Below are 22698 nucleotides of genomic sequence, written 5' to 3'. Positions count from 1 at the left end.
GAAGATACACAGGTATGGAAGGGGAGGGGGGTGTTGGTACCCATAGCAACAAACCGACTGGCTATCTCTGCAGCAGGCCTTGCGTTATGGCTGGCCTGCTTTGCTGCTGGCTTTGTAACTGCAGACAGGGTGCTGTGAATCAGGAGTGGAATTTATTTTTAGAAGGTTCCCTTAATATAATGTTGAAGGTTTAAGAGAGCAGAGAGGAATGCTGCCAAGGCTGTGCGCTTGTGTGCTGGCAAGCCGGCTTCATTTTCTGTCTCCTTGCTAGCCAAAGGATTTTTGCTGCAACATCTTCTTCACACAAAGATAGAACTGGGAATGCTAAATGCAGTAATGAATATAATATGCATGCTCCAGAGGAATCTTCTGGATGGATCTATACACTGCTTGAATCAGGTACTTTTATATACAGCTTGTGGTGGCAAAAAAGGACTAATTTCTTTAACTGCATAGCAACTAAGTGCCTTGCTCTTCAGCAACTGCAAGGGTATATAATCCAAGCAGTGGTGTTTCAGGACAGTCTTTGTGTAAAACTGCAGGGATCCATACTTCAGCATCACTGGAATTCATAGATGACCTCACGATGGGTAGCGTCCATTCAGAATTCTTCCCACTTCCCTCCCCCCAAGTATAGTTGGAATCATGTTCTCATGATATCATATTTAGAGGAATGGGTGGGAAAAGAGGTAAATGGAAGTCCTGATAAAAGATACAACTCCCCCTCTCTTTTTGGAAAGAAGTCCCATCCAGGAAGAGATGTATCTCCATTCTACATATTCAAAGATAGAGTCTGTGATTCTGTCAAATTTTGTAACAGATGGAGGTTGGAACAATTAGGATTTCTTAGGAGGTGTTATGAATGATGTAGAGACCTTTGGTACAGTGCTTATTTGGCAAATAAGCTGCAGTAGACTTGAAGGAAATGTTTTTGCTACACTGCCCTGTCATAAAACAGCATGGTCAGACGTAGAACTCAGAACTTGCCAAGTAATGTTTTATTGGCCAACTTGGAAGGATGCAAAGTAGTGTTTCAGCTTTTCTAGCAAGTGAATGGGGTGGGGAGGAGCAGAAGAAAGGAATGAGCTGATCAGCAGTGACATCATTTTTAACTAATTCTTTACATCTGGGACATGAAGTTAAAGGGAAAAGCTGCAGTCTCTGGGTGATTTTAAGCATTGGCTGGAGAATCTAAATGACCAGGAGTTTCCCCAATGGTAATACATTTTCTTTCCTATATAGATCAACACCATGTGATCTTTTTAAATTTGACTAAAGCAAATGCTGTTTAACCCCCCTGTTTTCTGATAGTGTTTGCTTGGGCTTTTCAAAATGCTTTTAAAAGCATCTGCTTTGAAATTTGATCTCAGAAGTAGTATGCTTGTATTTGCTGTGTGATTCTCTGTTTGTTGCCTAGAAGAGTTTTGTATGCAGCATTTATACTTACTAGTGAGATATGGAGCTGCAGAAGCTGCTAGTATCGAAGAGATCTCTGGTGTGGGAACCATGCTGTACTTTAAAAATTGCAGATTGAAAAGAAAGCATTGGTACACTAAAAGCTCAAAAGACTGATATTAATATTCTTTTCAGAAAAAACTGGAAATGTCAGGTTACATGAAATAGAAACACTGAATTTTACCTAATAATTGTCAAGGTCCCTTCTAATAATCTATATTAGTGCTATCTATACAAGACCTTTTCCCTTTATTTAGAAAGGGATAGAATAGGAACCTGATCTTTAGCCATTTGTTTACAACCTAAATTAAAAACAATATGTCAATAGTAATTTCTGTTAAAGTCATTAAGAATTCCATGCAGGGTAGAGTGATTGAGCCAAGATGGCGGGCTGTGGCTGCTGCTGTTTCAGTACTTTTGTTGATTTTTAAAGAACAGTCTCTCACATTTAAACCTTTTCAGATTGATACAAACACTGACCATGTCTGCCTGTAAACTTGTTTCTGACAAAGGATCTTTTTACCCTACATCCTACTGTTGCTGAGGAATATACTTGTATCTTACTCTGCAAAGGTGAAGAGATGACTAATAATACACAGCATTATTATTTGCTACTGGTTACTAAGAACTCCTGATAGATTTGTAACAGAAAATGCCATTCCATTTATTATGGCAGCAGTAAGCATGAAGTTAAGGATCCCTCCCCACTTTCCAGCCCTACAAAAAATACACAGAGGGGAAAAAATCATGACTGCAATAAGAAATAGTGACAGTGATAACAACTGACAAACACTTCTCCACCAATCCAGAATACAAAATACCATCCTGGGTTATGAAATGCATTGCAACCCTGGAACATGCTCAGAATGGGATCAGCAAGGCAGAGCTTTGCAACGCTGCTGCTGCTAGCAGCTCGTGCCACAGCTGGCTCTTCCTTCTGCAGTGTGGTGCATTGTGCAAGAGGGAATGGATATCCCCTTGTCATTCCTTTCTGGTATCCTCAGTTGCCCTTGGAAGATAAAACCATGTTTTTAAATGGTCAGCTCAGCGCTTAGCTTTCTGAAGCCAAAAGCTCGTTTTTTTTCCAGGCATGTGCTTAGTCACTGCTGGTGATTGTTACGGAAGCAAGGAGAAGAAAAGGGGGTGGATGAGAAGGTTGAATAGCAGGCAGCAGGACGCATGTGGGAATGAAGGAAGGGGAAAATGTCAGTGAGTCCTGGAAACACCTTCCTTGATAATAATAGACTGATCATTTTGCATGTGCTGATAAGTTTTGTTTTGACTGAATAGGTTTTGATTCCCTTGTAATCCTAGTATCATAGTTAATGTATAAATAATGTATGTTATATATTAATCTGTCAATCAGTGTATATTTGACTGATCATATGCATTGTGTGATATATGACTTGACTCAACCAGTTATAATAGAAGAACACTATCAATACTATGGTACAACTACAATGTTATAATCACCCACTATATATTCAGGGAGATGCCTAGTGAGTCCAGATATTTTGGCTGACTGTATGTTCATTTCCATGCTGTCAACAAGAATTTTTGGACCTAGTACCCTACCTAGCGAGGAGAAGTGTGTGTGGGGTTGGGGGGGGGGGGCAGGAACATCTAAAGGATGAGGAGAAAAGCAGACAGGTTGACAGCAGGCAGGATCCAAATGTGGGGGAAGAACAGAGAAACTGAAGAAGAGGTGTAGAGAGGGGGGAATAAGCAAAAGTTGGGAAATTGGATGACTGCTCCTGCAAATTTTGGTGAGTCCCCACTTATCACTACTTATTGTTGATAACTATGATGTTCTTAGTACTATTTAAAACATTTGTTATATAAATATACTAGTCCTGTTGATGAAAATGATGACATGCAGAGGTGTGTATTAGATATGACTGGTTTCATATGTAAAGGCAGCATATGTGAGTGTAAAGTGTCATCAAGTCATAGCCAACCTATGGTGACCTGTAGAGTTTTAAGACAAGAGACATTCAGAGGCAGTTTGCCATTGTATAGCAAACCTGGTAATTCTTAGTGGTCTTTCCATCCAAATACTAACCTGGGCCAACCCTAACTAGATTCTGAGATCTGATGAGATCAGGCTTTCCAGGGCAGGACTAAACAGCATACTCTAAACCACAGGTGTCAAACTCGCAGCCCTCCAGATGTTGTGGACTACAATTCCCATCACCCCCTGCCAGTATGATGCTGGCAAGGGATGATGGGAACTGTAGTCCATAACATCTGGAGGGCCGCGAGTTTGAATCTGTGCTCTAAACAAATAAAACAAATGTTTGGCTAATCTCCTGCCACTCTGCATAGCTAAGGTTGAAACCTCCCTCCGGTTTAGAGGTTTCCTCTAATGGAAGCGGCTTTTCTGTCAGAGTGGAAGGATACAAGCCACTGAAGTGGGTGATAAATGGAGCAACAGTAATAGAGGATATTTAATGGTCATGTTCAGGGGTAGGGAACCTGCGGCTCTCCAGATGTTCAGGAACTACAATTCCCATCAGCCTCTGTCAGCATGGCCAATTGGCCATGCTGGTAGGGGCTGATGGGAATTGTAGTTCCTGAACATCTGGAGAGCCGCAGGTTCCCTACCCCTGGTCATGTGGAACCCAGAAATAGACGAAGGGTCCTGGAAAAAAAAATGGAAAATCATTGTCAGGATGTTCCCAACAGATAGTTAAACTGCTTGCTAGTTAGCCCCATTAAAGAAGGAAATTGTTTCAAGTCAAGGCTTTTGTGGGTACATCTTGCAGGATAAATCCTTCTTGTCATCATATTTAGAAATCTGTTCAAGACGTTCTATGTCTCTTACATCTTAAGACACTCCTGTTTCCCAAGTAACTTTTTGATACAATAGTTTGGTTTATTTTTATTTATATTTTGATTGATAGGCCACCCTTTCCCAAACAGGATCAGAACAAAATAAAACATATTAACAGCAAATGCATAAAATCGTAACGTCAACAATTTAAATGAATTTCCCAATAAAGTATACACTGATTGTGCCTTAATCCATTCTAAATAAAGTATGAAGTGTGTACAGTATAAGAGGAATGAAGCAGTAGACCAGCTGCACAATGAGGAGGATGAAATGTTAAAGGATGACAAAGAAAATGGAACTCCTAAACTTCTATTTTGACTCTGACTTCTTCAAAAAAAAGTGAACTATATGCAACCTTACAACAAATTCATGAACAGTTAGGAGGAAGGCACTGTGTAATCTACCTTGAGTCCCAGTGGGAAAGATAGATCATAAGTAAAGAGCAAAGCTTGCAGTATAAGACTATGAAGGTGTTAGTCCTGGAATATTTAGACATCTTAATGACTAATGGCCCAATTGTAGGTTTGTGTGTTGGGGGGGACAACCTCTTGGAGTGGTGCAGAGCCACAGCAGTGCATTAGTCTCTCCACTGATGTAAGGGATACTGGTCTAAAAGGGGGCAAAGACACCAGCATCTGGGCACCTCAGAACTCTGCAGTGGTCAAACTTGAAAGTGGGAAGATGCTACACTGCATCTGACCTGATGCCAGTTTTGGGGGGCAGGCCAGGGTTTTCCATGTGGTGGAGTCAACCTTAGTCAGCTTCCACCCAGGCTTTCCAGATGGCCGAGGTTTTTTTTCCCTGTTTTGGTGCCTCCCTACACCACTGAAAGCCATCCCTGGCCACTGTAGAGTTGTGGGCTGGATGAACTGTGTCCTACAGTACTGCAGGATCTTGCTGATGTATTCTCAAAATCTATTTATCATCTTCAAGAAATGCTTGGAAACAGGGGAGTGGCCTCAAGGCTAGAGTTGGGCAAATGTTCTTCCAGTCTTCAAAATGGCAAGGGGTTGGTACAAGAAACAGCACATTCCTAGTCAGCCTGACTTTGATACTGGGAAGATAAATAGAATAGATTTAAAGCAGTCTGTAAGCATCTTGAATACAATATGGTCATTAAATGTGGATTTGTTCAAAATAAATCTTGTCAGACTAATCTTATCTACAAAGAAAGAAATTTTGAGCAGGGTTAGTTTAGTAGGAACCTTATCTCCCAATCGTAGGCATGCTTTCTTGGATATGAAAACTAGTCTTGAGATGATAAACTTTCTATTGAATATGAGAGGGTCATATTTTCAGAGCTAGCTTACATTATTTTATTTATTGTATAAAAACATTTTTATGCTGCCTTTCCATCCAATTAGGGTCCACAAGGCAACAAACATCAAACCATTAAAACATTTCAACATTAAAACAGTATTTAAAATAAAGTATGTATAAAATAATTCAATAGGAACATATATACACACCAACACTCATAGCACCTCAACTAGAGAGAGGAGCCAATAACAGTTATTGGTGTATGGCAGAAGACAAAGTGTGGAATTCAGCACATCAGCAAGATATATACCTTAACCCCCTCTTTGATAGCATGTGCAAGGTCATGGAACCACTTGATGGCATTTAAGGCTTTGGAAGAAGGAGCAACATTTTCTGGCAGTTCTCCTCTCTCACTACAGAGGTCCACTTTGCCCAGTGTTGTTCCTGAGGAACTCTAGAGGTCAACCTTGTGGCTTACCTCTAGAAACAAAATTTAAAGTGGTTCTGGTGGGTTTTCCGGGCTGTGTGGCCGTGGTCTGAGTTCAGGGGATGTCTTGTTCCTAACATTTCGCATGCTGCCATCTGTGGTTGGCATCTTTCAGGAGATGAAGTCACAGACGAGGGAAGTCTCATTACGCGACAACAGACTTTCCCTCTGGCAGTACACATCTGAAGATGCCAGCCACAGATGCAGGCAAAAAATTAGGAACAAGATCCACCAGACCACGGCCACACAGCCTGGAAAACCCACCAGAACCAGTTGAATCTGGCCGTGAAAGCCTTCGACAAAATTTAAAGTGTCTCAGTGGTTGCAGGGGGCAGGGAAAACAGGGATGTACCATTCTATAAAGTTGAAGGGTGATTGCTCCTTATTGCCCTCTGGTTTTCAGGGCTGTTACATCAGGGTCCCCTCATATTGAGGGGCCTACCGTCCCCCCCTTTTTTCTGGGGGTAGGTTTTAAATTTGAGGTTGGACGCCTGCTTTTATGCTTTTATGTATTAATTTGTTTCCGCTGGTTTTAGGTTATTTTAGTGCTGACATGAGATGGAGCTTATGTCTTTATATTGTATATGTGTTTTGCTCCTGTTGTCTCTGAATCCTTGCTGTTCACCGCCCGGAGCCCTTCGGGGATCGGGCGGTATAAAAGCCGAATTAATTAATTAATTAATTAATAAATAAATAAATAAATAAATAAATAAATAAATAAATAAATATAAATAAGTTTTTTGGTTGTTACAGCAGAACAAGGAAAATACGTATTCCCTTATTAGCTTTCTTGTCTTTGAAGTGATATAGTCCAAGTTTCTAACCCTTCATTCTGCACACTACAACATGTCTTTCTCACCACTATGTTAATGGGACTCCATTTATAGGTTAATCAACAACTCTGGTTGTCCTCCAAATATGCTGCTGCCATATTCATGTATTCTTGCCAGGCAACCATGCATCTCACATTCCTATAAAATGCAAATAGCCTAGTTCAAATGAATAAGGTACGATGTACTTCTCTTTCTTTTATTATCAGTTGGATGGCTTGCTCGTCTTTTCCTCTCCACTGCATTCTAGTATGTAGCATCAAAGATAGATTTGAAAGGAGAAAAATAACTATAAGGCAAGAAGATGTGTCAGTGTTTGACATGCACAGATACTTTTAACAATGGATTCTTGGCTCTCAGGGGCTTATTTTTGGGGAAGGGTGTGTAGGACAAGCAATCAAATCTATCTTCTAAATTAGGACTTTAATTATATTTTGATAAAGATCTGGCAATCTAGTGAGAATAGAATATTACAGGTTGCTGGGATACCAGTGACTTGCAGTTACAGGGCAATGTTTGCATGCGGAATACTAATCGGCTGGGGTTGCCCAGCCTCCTTATCTGGGTTTTGCCAACAGTGTCTGATAACACAGGCAATTGAGTATGAGTTTCACTGCCATTATTCTAGCACATGATTAAAGATACAGGCTGGGCTTTTATGAATGAAAAGGTGACATGCTCAACACAGAATGCTTTACCTGTGGTTAACTCAAGGGTTGGTGTTAATCATGTCAGCATTTTTGAACCAGCAAAAAACAAACTTTTATTTCTTTGTGGACTGTAGGGCCAAGCAGAAAAGGCCAAACTCTTTTTTGGAAACTGAAGAAGTTGTGAGAAATAAGACTGACACTATGAAGAGTTTAATGAAACCATTCTTTATTGCAATTTCTTTTCTAGCTGCCTACAGTGGCTTACTATAACATTCCTTATCAGACTCTTTATAGACACTTTATAGAGTGAAAATCTTTGCAGAAAAGAGAGAGCAGGAACAAATTAGTTTGAAATCTATGATTATCTTGTCTGCAAATGAAAAGTAAAAAAACAAACTTGAAAAAGTGTCCCCACAAGGGGATATCCATATAGAAATGAAACCAGCTTCTGGTTTTGTAATTAAGACTAGAATTCTAGGCATTTTTACTAGGATGTGTATTCTATTTGTTTTCATGATTTACTTCTTGAGTGAACATATGTAGAGCATCAGGCTGTACGTGTTCTACAGTTTCATAGCATATAGGTTTATAGATGCTTAAAATACAGCCTAGGGAGGTATAAAATCAGCTCTCAGTTTTTCTGAGTGATGTCATGGTGTCGCTGGTGGTGCCCTCATCCCCGGCAATCCTGTTTTAATATATGTATTATATTCAAATAAGTTATATATTTTTCTGTTGTTCTTCTTGAATTTATTATCCTTACTGTCTTGTATTTTTGGACTAGAGTTGACCCCGCCTCCTCTCCCATCCTGTGTTACACTTTTGGCTGTTAATTAATTGATGTCCAGGAATATATTTGTTAAAAATTAGTGAGAAGCCTTTCACTAAGGCTTAATGAACAACATTTCATTATTAAACTCAGCCATAATTGTCTTTTTTGTGGGCTGACTTGTCAAAGATGCCGACAACCTGATGACTTCTGTAAGCAGGTTGTCCTTTTTTGACAGTGCCTCTAGTCCGGAGTCAAAAACATATGTGTGTGTTCCTGTGTTTTGTTCTAATCATTTTAAATTGTGATGTATTTCACATGTGTTTTTAATCTTGTTTTAAATTTTCATTGTTTGCCTGCTTGGAGATCCTAAGCTTGGTAGAAAGAGTAACTTAGAAATGGTTTGAATCGATGGGTGGATAGATAGTTTAATGACATTTTAGTATCAGACATATAACATGACATATAACATGAATGAACTCAACTTTAAACAAGATATGTCCAGATATGTTACTAGGTATTCACCAGGACTAAACAAGAAGCAACAAATTAAAAGGTCCATAAAGGCAGCATCCAAGCAAGCAAAGTACAGATTGGACATGAGCATGAAATGAGCGTGAGTTGGAGATTCCTAACTAATGGCCCTTTCTGCATGGGCCAATTATATCAGGATAACATCAATAAAAAAACCAGGTTGGGGGGGTGCTTTGTACGGATCCCGCTCCTAATGTGGATCCACTTTGGATCCCTCCCATTGTGATTTTCACGATTCTTTTGTTTTATCATGCCTCGCAGCCACGGCCATGTGAACAGCCGCAATTGTGAGGCGCGTTCAAAGAAGAGAATCGCGAAAATTACAATTCTCGAAAAAACCTTCCCCAGATCCCATTTGCAGAGCCACACAGGGGAAATGGGCCATATCATGACCCGGGGGAGGTGGTCCTGCCTGCCTGCCTGCCAAGCTGTGGAAGCAGGGAAGAAAAAAAAGATGTGCCTTCGTGTAAAGGTGGGTGCCCAAGGGACAGCCAGCTGTGCAAATGGGCCAGGGTGAGGGTTTGTTCATGTAACCCACCTTTCCCGCACTTTTATTGGCCTATGCAGAAAGGGCCTATATATTCACTTAGTCTTTCTAGAGACTTGCTCAAGGTGACGTCCAAGCACCCATACAAACTATCTCTGTATTGTGTGATTGTATTTGTAGTCTAGTTAGGGAGGAGAACATGTCTAAAAGTTTGCGTCATAGAAACAGAATACTGACACAAATCCACATTTTTCAGTCCACATGTCTTGAGGTGCTGTTTAATTGGGGTGGAGAGGATATTGGATTGTCTAATTTGGTATTTTTGTTAGCAGGATTTGGATGCTGAGGATGAAGAAGGTATGTGTCTGTAGGGGGAACAGGCTCTATCAACTACGGAAGGAAATAAAAGGAGTAAAAGGAGTAAAAAAAGGAGTCCCCCTGATGTTTCCAAATATAATCTCAAACTCATTCTGGTTTTGCCCATAGAATGCTGACAGTGCAATTTAATTATTTTTCTTTTGTGAACTGCCTTGAATGCTCTTACTGAAATGCAAAGACTTTCATAATACATTTATCTATTTCTCTGGTTGCCAACTCTGACTTGGGAAATTCCTGGACATTTTGGGAAACAGTCTGGGGAGGGCATGGTTTAAGGAGGGGAGGAACTTTAGCATGAATGTAATGCCATGTATTCCGCTCTCCAAAGCTGCTGTTTAATTCTCCAAGGAAATTGATCTGTAATCAGCTCTAATTTCAAGAGAACTCCAGTCCTTACATGAAGGTTGCCAGTCCTAACTATTTTCCCTCTTATTAGGAAGGAAGATATATTGTAAAAAGGGCAAACTTAGGCTGATTCCGCATGGGCCAAAAACAGCAGTGTGAAAATGGTGTGAAAATGGTGTAAAGGGGTTTAAAATGGTGTAAAAGGGTTTATACTGTTTTCACACCGTTTTCACACTGCTGTTTTTGGCCCATGCGGAATCAACCATACTTTGTAACTATTAGTTCCCATTTAGCCACAGAATAAGTGTCAATAGCAACTTTTCTGTGTAGAATGTGGCCTTGTTATCCTCTGTAGTCGCAGCAATGACCTTGGTCAAATTCTTTCACAGCCTCGGTTTCAGGGAAAGCCTATTTTGTTCCCCTGTTTCTTATTTGTTTCAACATTGTATTTGATCTCTCACTGGTTGGCACTCATAAGCTAGGACTTGAAATAAATTGCTTTCAGTCCCTCTGAGTGATCAAAGACCCTTCATAAAGTTATGTGGGGTTTGGAGTTCTGTTACATAATAAAGAAAAAAGTGTCACTTAACATAATGGCTTCAGATTTCTCAAGGAAGGGTGAATGATAGGAAGGGATTGTGCCATTCATCTCAGGGATCTAAAGAGGCAGGAAGTGTGGGGATCATTTGTTCTTGCCTTTGGGAGAAAGAATGCTTCAGTTTTATGCACACGGACCACAGAACCTTGGTGAGTTCCATGCCTTCCTCAGTCTTGGCAATTTTGCTGAGGCGCATGCTCGTCGTTTCCCATTTTGCTTACTAAGCTGCTCCCCTAGACAGATTTGCTTCTGCATGTATCAGAAGCAGGCAAAGGCAGCAGATATCGCAGCACATGCATTATTGATTCCTTCAGACGTATATTAATAGAGAAGCATGTTGCAGTTCTGTTACAGGGCATAGATGGATGAGTTGCTAAGGGAGTTGCCCTTTGCAGAATCCAAGATGTTTTTAAGATGGGAGATCTCCTGGCTTGTGAATGAACCAACGCAGATATGCACTGCATGCAATAAACAATGCTCATGCAGTCAGAACACCGTTTTTATCCCTAATTCTCACTGGAGAGTTAGGAAGACAAATCCATTAGTGAACCAGCCTGCTTCTTCTGACTTGAACTCTCCTCCTTTTTCCACTCAGCACTGTGAGAATGATTCAGTGCTCTAGCCTCTCTTCCACTCTGAAACAGTCAGGTGAGTCAATGGAGAAAAGGAAATGGCATGATAGTGGAGCTTTCTAGGAACAAGATCTGAGTACTCCTGAGTTAAGTGTTTATATGCAGGCAATGCCTTTCAAGGATTTTGCATGAATTGCATGTTAATCGTGAAAACAAACAAGAAACATTCTAATGTGATTAAGAAATGTCTGGCATGTAAGGGTAAGAATATCATCATAGAAGTAAAAAGTTTTACTTGACATAGTGGATTTGTGATAATAATTTTTAAGCAGTCTCTGGCTAGTGCCTGATCCGTAATATTACCATGAGAAAGGAAAGAAATCTGACAACATCCTGAAACTTTACAGGCTACTAGAAGATGCAACGTGTGCTTTGGTTTTCAAGGCAAATCTTAGGCCCCTTCCGCACACACAAAATAATGCGTTTTCAAACCACTTTCACAACTGTTTGCAAGTGGAGTTTGCCATTCCGCACAGCTTCAAAGAGCACTGGAAGCAGTTTGAAAGTGCATTATTCTGCATGTGCGGAATGAGCCAGAGTGGGGACCCTCAAGGAATTTGCAAGAATAGGGCAGAAAGGCTGGCTCATTCCACACCTCCTTCCTGCCACTTTTCAGTTTTGCTGTTTATTTATTTATGTAGGGTGCTTTCAACATTTAAATTACAATCAAAGCATAAAACTGTAAATAACAACAATTAAAATCCAGATGGAGAATAAAATCAGTTTCCATTAAAATAACCCTGCCAATATAAACAATAGAGGGGAGGAGAAGAGGCCTGTTGCTTAGTAAGATAATAGAAATTTGATTGATGTCAACCTTTGGTTATAAAAGACAGCAATTCCAATAATAATTTAACATAAATAAACACTTTTTCAATAAATGTTTCCAATTGTTGAATACTATGCTCTAAGTACAAGTGATATGAATAGCTGTTTCTAGTTGCAACATACTTCCTTTTGTGAGCTCCACCTTTGAGGCTGTATGTTGAACTAAGGGGTAAACGAATGCCAGAAGGCTTTCAGAGATACTTCTTGGTGTGTATTTAGTTGTAGTAGTAATAGTAGTAGTTTGATACCAAGAATGACACTGATATATTTATATACTATTTATTTAATGCTTTCGAAGTGGGTCTCATTGAATTCTCAGTCATTTTTAAGCTGTTGATATAATGAAGGCCAGTATTATGTTCCTACAAGCTGGGGCCCAATGAGGAGTATTTTTACTTATAGACATATTTGTTTAACTTTTTAAAAAATTAGTCATTTTCTACATTTAGTAATAAAATGTTAAGAAACTGAAGGGGAAACGGGAAGGAAAACATGAGTGTCTACAATAGCAGACAGAGCCGTGGGGGAAAACCCCTTGGATCTATCAAAATAAATAGAGCAGAAATTTTTCTTGCTGGCCTTTGTGTTGTTATTATTAGAACAAACATGCTTGAGTGAACTAAGCCATACTACCTTCAAGCATCCATACATAGCTCAACTACAGCATTTGTTTAAAGAATGGAAAAATGCAGGGAACAGAGGCTATAAGTGATGGATATATATGACCAACAGTGATTAACACTGATTTGAAAAGGTATTTTTTAATCCTGTTTTTCTTTGTCTCTGCATGCCTCAAAATGGCATGTAATTGTTAGATACTTTGTAATGGGAGAACAAAGACTAGGGCATATGAAGCAGCTATTCCATGAAAGCAGATGTAAATCACTACCTGTAGTACCTGTATCCACATGGCACATTCATATGTACTGGTTTGTCATATGTAAAACTGGGTACTTTTTCCCTCACACCACTCTTGTGGTACATAGACATGTACTGTCAGAATTTGTAACTTTCCTCACAGAGGGCACTTTAGGCACTTTCATACAAGTGTTGTTTTCACATGAAAGGACTGTACCATATGAGTACCTGGACATTGAAAGTGGCACTAAGAAAAGCATTTTATTATGCACCAATGCCAACTGAGAACTTAAGGGCAATTTGCTGAGTATGGTTAATATTTTGTGATTTCATTAACTGTGCTGTGTGATAGATATGTATCTGAGTATACTCTGCCTCACATAAAGTACAGTCAGTTGAGGTGCAGTGGTTGAAAAAATTGCATGCTTCCACATTAGAATATAGTCCTGAATGAATATGAGAATGATCATTCATTTTCATGTGCTGCCTTTGTCAAAACCATTATTTTGTGCATTATTGAACATGGTACTTTGATACAAGAGCATTTATAGTTAATTGAACGACTATCATCAAATTTTCAAATGGATGGGAGGACGCTACATGGATGGGAGGACACTAAGTGGATGGGTAGACACTAAAACCCAGGTGGTGCATTCTACAACAAAGAAGGTCCATCATGTTGAGTTCTGTGGTGGAAGAATATACAACCTACTAACATCTCTTTTTTTTGAGACAGTGCATAACTGAAGTCTGTTTTGTCATTTTGATATTTCATATCTGAATATTGCATTGTTGGTATTGTATAACAGTAATTGGTCTATCTATTTTGATATCACTTCATGGACCTCTACACCCATTCTCAGAAGCAGCATAAAATAATTATTAGAGTGACAGACTAAGACCACAGAGGTTCAGGTTCAAAACCCACTCTACCATAAAAGCTTGCTGGGTGACTTTTCTCTTAGTCTGCCTTCCTTAGCTGCCTCATAGATGTACTGTGAGAATAGTGGAGGATCCTTGGAGGAAGAACAAGACAAAAATGCAGTTGACATGTATTCTGATGGCACAGAGGACCTGTGCTAGGCAGCTGGGTGTTCAATTAACTTGGAATTTGAATCCTCCTCTCACCTCTTAAATGTATGAATCCCAGTGGTCAGAGGAGATTGATCTAACAACACAGTTCATAGAGATCAGTAAATCATAAGTTTAAAATGGTATAATTCCATATATATCCAGAGAAGCAATTAAACAGGGTTTTTTTAGTAGAAATTGCATTTCCTTTTGAAATCTTTAGCAACTGATGAATAAATTCAATAAAATAGTCCCAAATGCTTGGGTCAGTTATTCATACCACACACTAGAAGGAAAGGCAAAAACTTATTAAGTCTTTAATTGTTTTGTTCCTTTGGTCCAGAGAGTATGTGCCCTTCCCCACATATCCCTGTCCTTTTATACCCTGTTCCTGCAAAAAGCTCAGAGTGACATAAACAGGTCTCCACTCCTCATATTTACCCTCACAAAAGACCAAATAGGTTAGGAGAGACAAAGATGGTCCCAGGGTCATCAATGAGTTTCACAGCTTACGCAGAAACCCCAACTCTGTAACCACTGGCTTGATAAAGAAGGAAGGAGGCATAGATGCATCTATTATGGTGAACGTGAGACACCTCTGTGAATTCTGACATTTCTTATTGATTTATACTTATCAGATGTCTGAAGCAACTGTATTTCAGAAGCTCATGGAGTTTATTCTCAGTGGGCCAATTCTCTTTTATTTTAAAAGTTTTTATTATTAGGTTTCAACCTATATTGGTCTTTGTACTGATAAGGGTCCATTCTGCACGAAGGCTTTAAAATATTTGCAAAATGTTTTAAGGTTTTTGTTTCGCATTCTGCCAAATCAAAACATTTCAGCGTACGTAACATGTTTTGGCTTCTCTACACAGAAAATACCCGCCCTTTTTTTAAAAATGTACATGCGTGGATTCAAAGCCACGAAGATTTTTTAATATAATAGTGTAAGAAAATGATAGTAATAACCACGAGAATCTGCCCCAGGCCCACATAAAGCAGCATGTCAAGGATTCAATTGTTTGAATACTCATGTCTCCATGGCATCAAATCTTCCATTTTAAAAAAAGGAAATCAGGACTTTCTGGCATGGGAAGTCCACAGTGAGTTTTATTATTGGTATATAGATGAGATTAATCACAAACAGCCTCGCTGCCAAAAGAGAAAATGTGCTTGGGGGACATTACAAAATAGCAGGCTACCAGAGAATTGCCCTAAGAGAATGGTGACCAACAGGAGAATCAACAGTCTCAGAGTATAAGAAGGGTGGAGGAGACTGCAAAGACAGGCAAGAAAAATTAAACATTTCTTGCTTTCCGCAAGCTGGGAATGTTTGGAAACTGCTATAGGGGGGAAAAACACTAGGATGCATTTCCAATATAAGACATTGTGAGGGAAAAAATAAATGTTTTCAAAATGGAAGCTGTGTGAAATTCAAACAGGCAACCCTTTATATTTCATCCTTAAAATGTTTCATTTGTGCTGTGTGGAATGGACCATGGTATTGTAAAGAGATATATTCCAATTAAGGTTCCAATCATGGTCTCTTAGGAGAGTAAGCATTCTTTTCTCTTTGATTCCACAGCTGTCTCAAATCTGGATACAGAGAGTAAATTGAGTGTGTACTACCGTGCACCTTGGCATCAGCAAAGAAGCATTTTTCTTCCTTCCACCAGACCAGCTTGTGTAGAGGAGCTGCATCGTCATGCCAAGCAACACTTGCGAGCTTTGAGGAAAGGTAAAGTATTACTGAGGCAACTAATAAAACAGACTAACATCCCAATGGCCCAGTGAAGACTGTTCTCTAGACATGGCAGTAGAACCTCTCAGTAGAACTTTTCATTTGGTGGAAGCATTGCAGGGCAATCACCAGAGGTCACTTTATCATTCCAGAAATGTCCAGTAGATCAAGTGAACAAATCTACATTCTTTGTGATTCTGAGGTGAGTCACTGTGTCTGGTTATCCTTGATCCAAGAAATCTAGTCAAGAAAATGGATGCAGAGTACAAAGTGAAGAATATTGAATTAGGTGAAAAAAATACTGGGCCTGACCAAGTCTTGTTTTTTCTGTATTCAACTTGGAATTATTCTCCCAGCAATCTTTAGTTTAAAATGGCAAACCTACAAGGAGACTTAAAATTCACTGTCATTTACTTTACATTCATCAATATAGAACTCAGATCATAGCACGTACATAAAAATGTAATAGAATGCTCCTGCTCAGTTTTCTTTATCTGGAAGTAAGCAGCATCATTTCCATTTTAAAAACCATGTCCTCCCAGTACAGGTATGACGAATTTTCAATTGTTTCCTGTAGCTGTGATGTGCAGACCTTTCTTTGCAGGAGATGTTTCACACTGGGATATGAAAATGGGCACCTAAAAATTTCTACACATCAAGATAAAGGCAACTCTGGTGCTGCAGCTATTTATAAACAGGCACAGTATAGGCAGATACTACTTTCCATTTATTGAAAGTTGGGCTGAGGAAGACACTGCAATTTCACTGCCTTCATATGGAAGCCATATGTGGGATGGCCGGACAGGCAAATACCCTGCCCCTGCCCTGTACTCCAAGGGAAAATTTATACTTTTTTCTTTACCAGCAACTTGGGATCTACCAGTGGATCTAGTCCAAAAATAACAAGAGCCATCGCGAGTCATATATACTAAGATAAATTGTGCGTATAAATCTGAGTTACTATAGGGGGAAGGGTTTTATTATCTCGCCCTAATAAAACTGCACACATACCCATTTTAAAGTGAAGTGTGCTGGGGCTAATAAATTCCTGAAAGCCACAATCTCTGCCCAGGAGTCATTTTTCCCTAGATTATGTAGGCACTCAATCATTCTTTTAAAATGTTTTAGGGCCAGCCTGACACCTAACAGAGATCCTAGAGCAGTGGTTCCCAACCTGGGGTACGTGTACCCTCTGAGGCAGGGGTCTGCAACCTGCAGCTCTCCAGATGCCATGCTGGCAGGGGCTGATGGGAATTGTAGTCCATAAACATCTGGAGAGCTGCAGGTTGCAGACCCCAGCCTTGATGCATGCGCCAGAGCATTTGGGAGCTTGCGGAAAAAAATTGCATAATGGATTTGCTAATACAAGGATACAGTTTTAGGGAAAATGGTTTGCCAAGGGGTATGCAAGCAAAAAATGGTTGGGAACAGCTGTCCTATAGCCTTGCTTAGATTTAAACCCTGCATTCATGTGCTATCCTGCAAACACCTACAGACTGAGATGCTTAAACTGGAGGGCTTCTGACTAGCCCTTGTTGCTTTGGCAGTAGTTGCCCCTATAACACAGGGATATTCATTGTGTGACTCAAGCTGAGCAGTATGTATGCAAAAATGTTTTAAAAATGTGTTCATTTGAAAACACATTGTGTTAAACAGGGTTTCTGAAATGCTAAAGAGTTATTATTAGAGTTATGCAAAACCTAACTCCCTGAACACTGTGTGGTTGTGGGTGAGTGAAAGAGAAGAGAATGCTGGTAGATATGTTCCACAGGCAATTTCTGTTCCTTTGCTCTAAAGTGGTCACTTGTCTAGCATGACCTCTCCCAAGTGTCAGCACGGGGATATATTCTAAGTAAAATATTATTTAAGGCTTCAGATTATAAAGGGCCTATAATTTTTTTTAAAAAAAACCCCACTAAATTGCAATTTTAGGTAATAGTTCAGAACCCCAGCATGTCTTAATTCAGCCCTGCTTGGCTCTGGTGTAATGTACACATTTTCTTGATCCTGTCAGTAAAATATAGTGCTAAGAATGATCAATTACTGATTAATGTTTTTATTTATTTATTTTATTTATTACTGATTAATGTTTATTATTTCCTTGCAGGAGGGGGCGTAGCTTCCCTTACATAAGAAAATGGCAGCTATAGAATTCCTGAGTGTGAAAGCAACACTCAAATGTGTATTGTTGATAGTCTTGTATAGCTTTCAAAATTTGAAAACTATTTAATTGTTTTTATGTTTGTTTCTGTATGTTGGGTCTATAAAGTACCTAGTACTCTTCCACAAAATTTAATTTACTGAAAAAATATGTAATGTTACCAGCTGATAACCCTGTCAGCTTAAGGAACTCGTACATAGATTTGTCTACAGCAGATAAAGACAAGTTTCATGAAAGACAAATTCATTGGCTTCAGTTCCCTAGAGCTTTTCCACAGAAAAAGGCAGAAGGATATCTACTCCCAGAGCACAACTCCTTCTACTTGTAGGAGACTCCCAGGAACAGGATTTGGGGGGCATTTCAGGCTACTGTCAAAGAGAGGAATCAAAAAAGTTGTGCTCCACAAGCAGATTTTCTGCCTAAAGAAGGACTCTTGGGGTTCTTAGCCATTGTTTCCTATTGGAACCAGTGATGACCAGTAGAAACAGTGTCAGATGTTGACTCCCTTCGATAGAATTCATTTACAGATTCTTACAACAATGAGGCGTCCCTTTGATGTACCGTAATAGTATTATGTGCATTATCTGCCCTTTTTCATCACAATTTAAATTTGATAATAACTGTTCAAAATAGTCTACTTTTATAAATGCTATAAATAATATTCTAAATATTGTCAGTGAGTCAGGCAAAAAGCCATAAAAAGGAAATGCAAACATAGTATTAATGTTAGAGGAGGCTTTTCTTTTCTTTTTTTAGTTGCTCGTCTATATTACAGAACTGAGATAAGTGTAATCTTCTTCTGCCATCTTGTGGCCAGGAGACAATTACTGGAGAAAAAACAAGGAAGCTGTCATAAAGTCAGATTATGAACCTGTTTCTTCTAGTTGAATTCTTTGCTATCAGATATGTTAATGGCTGATATCAACTCTGTAGGTATCTTATATGTTTCCTGTACCATTAATTCTGAGCACTTTGGCTGAAATGAATAGGTGTTCTTCTCCTTGCCTTTCCTTACAGTGTAATTTTGCTGCATCTCAAGATCTGAAGTTACAATAGCTTCATTCATCACTGCCTTGCAGAGTATTTTGTTCTCACCGGACAGCAGTGGAAGCTGAATTTATGAGCAGAGGGAACCAATTTTTCTTGTGCTGTGCTTCAACATTTTGCCAGTGATACAAATTAATAGAAGTCCAGCACAAAGTGAAAAAGAGCATAAGATAAGCCTGTTACTTTCAAAACATTAAAAAAAATTCAGCATCATTTCACTTATATATGAGAGATGCTGTTGTGCACTGGCTAAAATAAGTCTTTCAGACCTCACTCCTCACCCAGTGCATAGCTTGGGATATAAAAACCGTGCTAAACCTCACAGGGTCGTTGGAAGGATGGAAACAACCTCATATGTGAACAGTCTTTACACAGAGTTTAATTCATGCCAGATGTTTGCTGAGCACCATAATAATGTGTGTCTGATTAACAGGACTGAACTTTAGGCTTTTATTTTTTTAATGAAGCTTTCTAAAAGATGTTCTTTTGATAAATAGAGCAACGGAATCGGGACAGAGAACAGAAAGTCCTGGGTCCAGTTTCTGTGGTGGCTCCCCCATTTCCCTCTTTCCCTGCAGTCTACAGTCAGAAAATCAAAGAGACAAAGGACCGCCCCTCACTAAAAGTAAGTTTTCTCCCCCCACCCCCCAAAAAGCTGTTTCTGATCTGTTACAGCATCAAGGTTACAGCTCCTGATTGTAAGATAGCATCTCTGCCTTTAATAGCTAAATGGCAGGGGCAAGTTGATTGTGTGGTAGGCTTAAACCTTTGTCATGAAGCCATTCAAGGCATACAACTTAATTGCTGTTGAATGACAATAACTTAGGTTTTATTTGGGTCTTTTTCATGTTTTTTTAATCCATCCAAGTGAGTTTTGTTTATATCATCTTCACGTTTCTCATTAAAAAATTAACCATGGCCGAATTTCCAAGTACAGTTTGTACTGAGAAAATAATTCTCAGCTTTGATATTAGTTTATCTATTTTTTTTTGGATTTGTATGCCACCCTTCCCCTTGCAGACTCATGATGGCTTCCAACATAATAAATATACATATACAATAAAATACCAATTAAAACATATAATTTAGGAACCTGATGGTGACTTAAATTCTCAACCATTGCTATAATACAGATTCAGACAGCCATGAGCCAAACTCAAGAATTCCAGTCAATCCATTTATCTGCTCTAGACCCTTTTAGTCTGGTTTCAGGCCAGACTGTGGTTCAGGGGATGCCTTTCTAGCTTTAGTTGATGATCTCTGTCTGAGGATAGACAAAGACCAGGTCTTTCTGTTACTCTTTTTGGATTTATCTGCAACCTTTTATACATCTTGTTGAGGCACCTGAAGGCAGAAGTATTAGGGAATATGAATTAAACTGGTTTAAATAATTCCTCATGGATTGGGCTCAAAGGGTTGCAAGGGAAACCAGTTGTCATCAGTGTAGAACCTTGTGGGGTTCCATAGGGTGCAATTCTATCCCCCCATGCTTTTTAATCTCTATGTAAAGCCCTTAAGACAAGTCATTCCTAGTTTTGTGGTTGGTTGCCATACATATGCTGACTATAATCAGTTCTATATGTTCTTACACAAATCTCCTGGTGATGTGGTAGAGGTCCTGAATCACAGCCTAGCCATGGTGGTTAATTGGTTAAAAGTGAACAAAATTGAAACTAAAACCTGTAAAGACAAAGGTAATGCTGGTTGGGAAGGGTATTGTTCTCCCCACTTTTAATAGAGCTCAACTGACCTTGTTGATTTGGGGTCATCCTGGATCCAGCTTTACTGCTCGCGAAGCAAATAGCTGCAAAAAAGCTGCAAAAAAGGGCATTCTTCCAATTTAGCCTAGCCCCCAAAATGGACATGTACCTACATGATCACCTGAATCCATGCCTCATTAAGACTAGATTACTGTAATGTGCTGTACATTGGTCTCCACTTAAAATCAGCTTGAAATCTCCAACTGTTCTCCTTCTGTTCTCCTTCTTGGAACCTCCTTCTGTTCTCCTTTACATCCTGGGCCCATCGTTCCCCCTCTTGGGAGGGTTTTTGTGAGAGTTTTAAAGTTGGACGTTGACAAATTTGCATTGAATGCTGTATTTTAGTGGGTTTTTATATTTTCTAATTAATGGAATCTTACTATTTGTAATTTGTATTTATTTATGCCCCATTTGTGTTTGTTGTATTTTATGTTGTGCACCACCCAGAGCCCTTCAGGGGAGAGGCAGTATATAAAATTAATAATAAATAAAATAAATAAATAAACTGGTCCAGAATGCCTTGGCTCAACTATTAGCAGGAGCTAGTCAACACATGTATATTACTCCCATTCTGTAGACCCACCATTGGTTGCACATTTGTTACCAAGCTCAGTTAATGGTGTCAGGTATCACATATAAAGTAGGCATGGGCAAAAAAAAAGTATAGATACTTTTCAGGTTTGGGTTTATGAAACCTGGAATTTTTTTTGGTTTTCTAAACATCTCAGATTATTAAGCCCAAACACAAGAAATATGCCTGCCCCCAAACTCCATGTAGATCTGGAAAGCAACAGGTGGTGCAGAACAGAACCCATGCTATCTGCTACGTCTGAGACGTATATGGAGTCTAGACAGAGGCACAGAGTTAAACATTGGACCTAGATATTCAACTGCAGGCTTGGCCTAGCTGGATCCAGCTTTAAACTATGGGCTCCACTTCCAAAGTGCACATGACTTTTGAGGTGCACATGACTTTTGATGTTGGAACCTGCAGTATAATGCTGGACCAGGCCAGGTCAAGTCCACTGTTGAATGATGGGCTCAGCTAAGCCAGGTCCAGCACTGAACTGCAGACTCTGCCTCTGAAGTCCACATGGACTTTGGAGGTGGCACATGCTGTTTAATGCTGAACCCAACCAGGCTGCAGGTAAGTGAGGGAGAAAGGGGAGGGGGGTATTTTCTTTTTTTAAAAGGTAGCTGCTGAATGGTCTGAAAATTGTCAAAAATTGCATTTTTCAGGATCCAATTTTTGGCTCTCTTTAATTGCCGCTTTTTTCAGGCCTCCCAACCCCCATACCAACAAGGTTTTTTCAGGGCATTTTCTGGTACAGGTTTATAGAAAGCCTCTTTTAATATAAGCCCTTTACTGTTTTGGCCCCTCTTATTTATGTAACAGCTTCTCCCTGTGCTCTGCCACAAGTACTCTGCTCATGTCAGCAGGGATTTCTGCAATTGCCAACCAACAAAAAAGCAAAATCAACAACTGCACATGCTTTCCCCACTTAGGCTGCCTGTGGCCAGATCAGAACAGGAGAGATAGGGAGCCAATTGTTGTGCCTGGTCAAGCTGGTAAAATGCAGTCTGGTGGACCAAAAAGTCATGACCTACTGTGTCCAACGCTGCCGTGAGATCTAATAACATCAGCAGCACCAAACTGCCTCTGTCTAACTGGCACCAGAACTTGTCCACAATGGTGACCAGGACCATCTTGGTCCCATGACCAGGGCAAGAGCTGGACTAGAAGGGGTCCAACACTTTGGTATCTTCCAAAAATTCTTGAAGCTGACCCGCCACCACTCTCTCAATTACCATACCCAGGAACAGAAGGTTCGATACTGGGTGGTAATTGGCCAGATCCTGAGGATCTAAATTTAGTCTTTTCAAAAGGGGCCAGACCTGGGAAGGCTCCTTGCTCAAGAGAGCCATTGATGATATCCAACAGGTAACTCTTCCTTAAAAGCTTTCACTAGCCAA

General features: G+C 39.7%; 1 protein-coding gene across 2 annotated transcripts in view; it reads left to right on the top strand.

The window, feature by feature from the left end:
- Nucleotides 1-22698, top strand: part of NHS (NHS actin remodeling regulator) — a 268752-nt gene that overhangs the window by 217931 nt on the left and 28123 nt on the right. For both annotated transcript variants that reach the window (XM_048493782.1, XM_048493781.1), the window contains exons 2-3: nt 15601-15753; nt 19462-19589. In XM_048493782.1, coding sequence (XP_048349739.1) covers nt 15601-15753; nt 19462-19589 — 281 coding nt within the window. The remainder of the gene's footprint in view (nt 1-15600; nt 15754-19461; nt 19590-22698) is intronic.

The sequence above is a fragment of the Sphaerodactylus townsendi genome, linkage group LG04 (assembly GCF_021028975.2).
Source record: "Sphaerodactylus townsendi isolate TG3544 linkage group LG04, MPM_Stown_v2.3, whole genome shotgun sequence".
Classification (NCBI taxonomy): domain Eukaryota; kingdom Metazoa; phylum Chordata; class Lepidosauria; order Squamata; family Sphaerodactylidae; genus Sphaerodactylus; species Sphaerodactylus townsendi.
The sequence above is the reverse complement of the archived record's forward strand: the minus strand, read 5'-3'. Positions and strand labels throughout refer to the sequence as shown.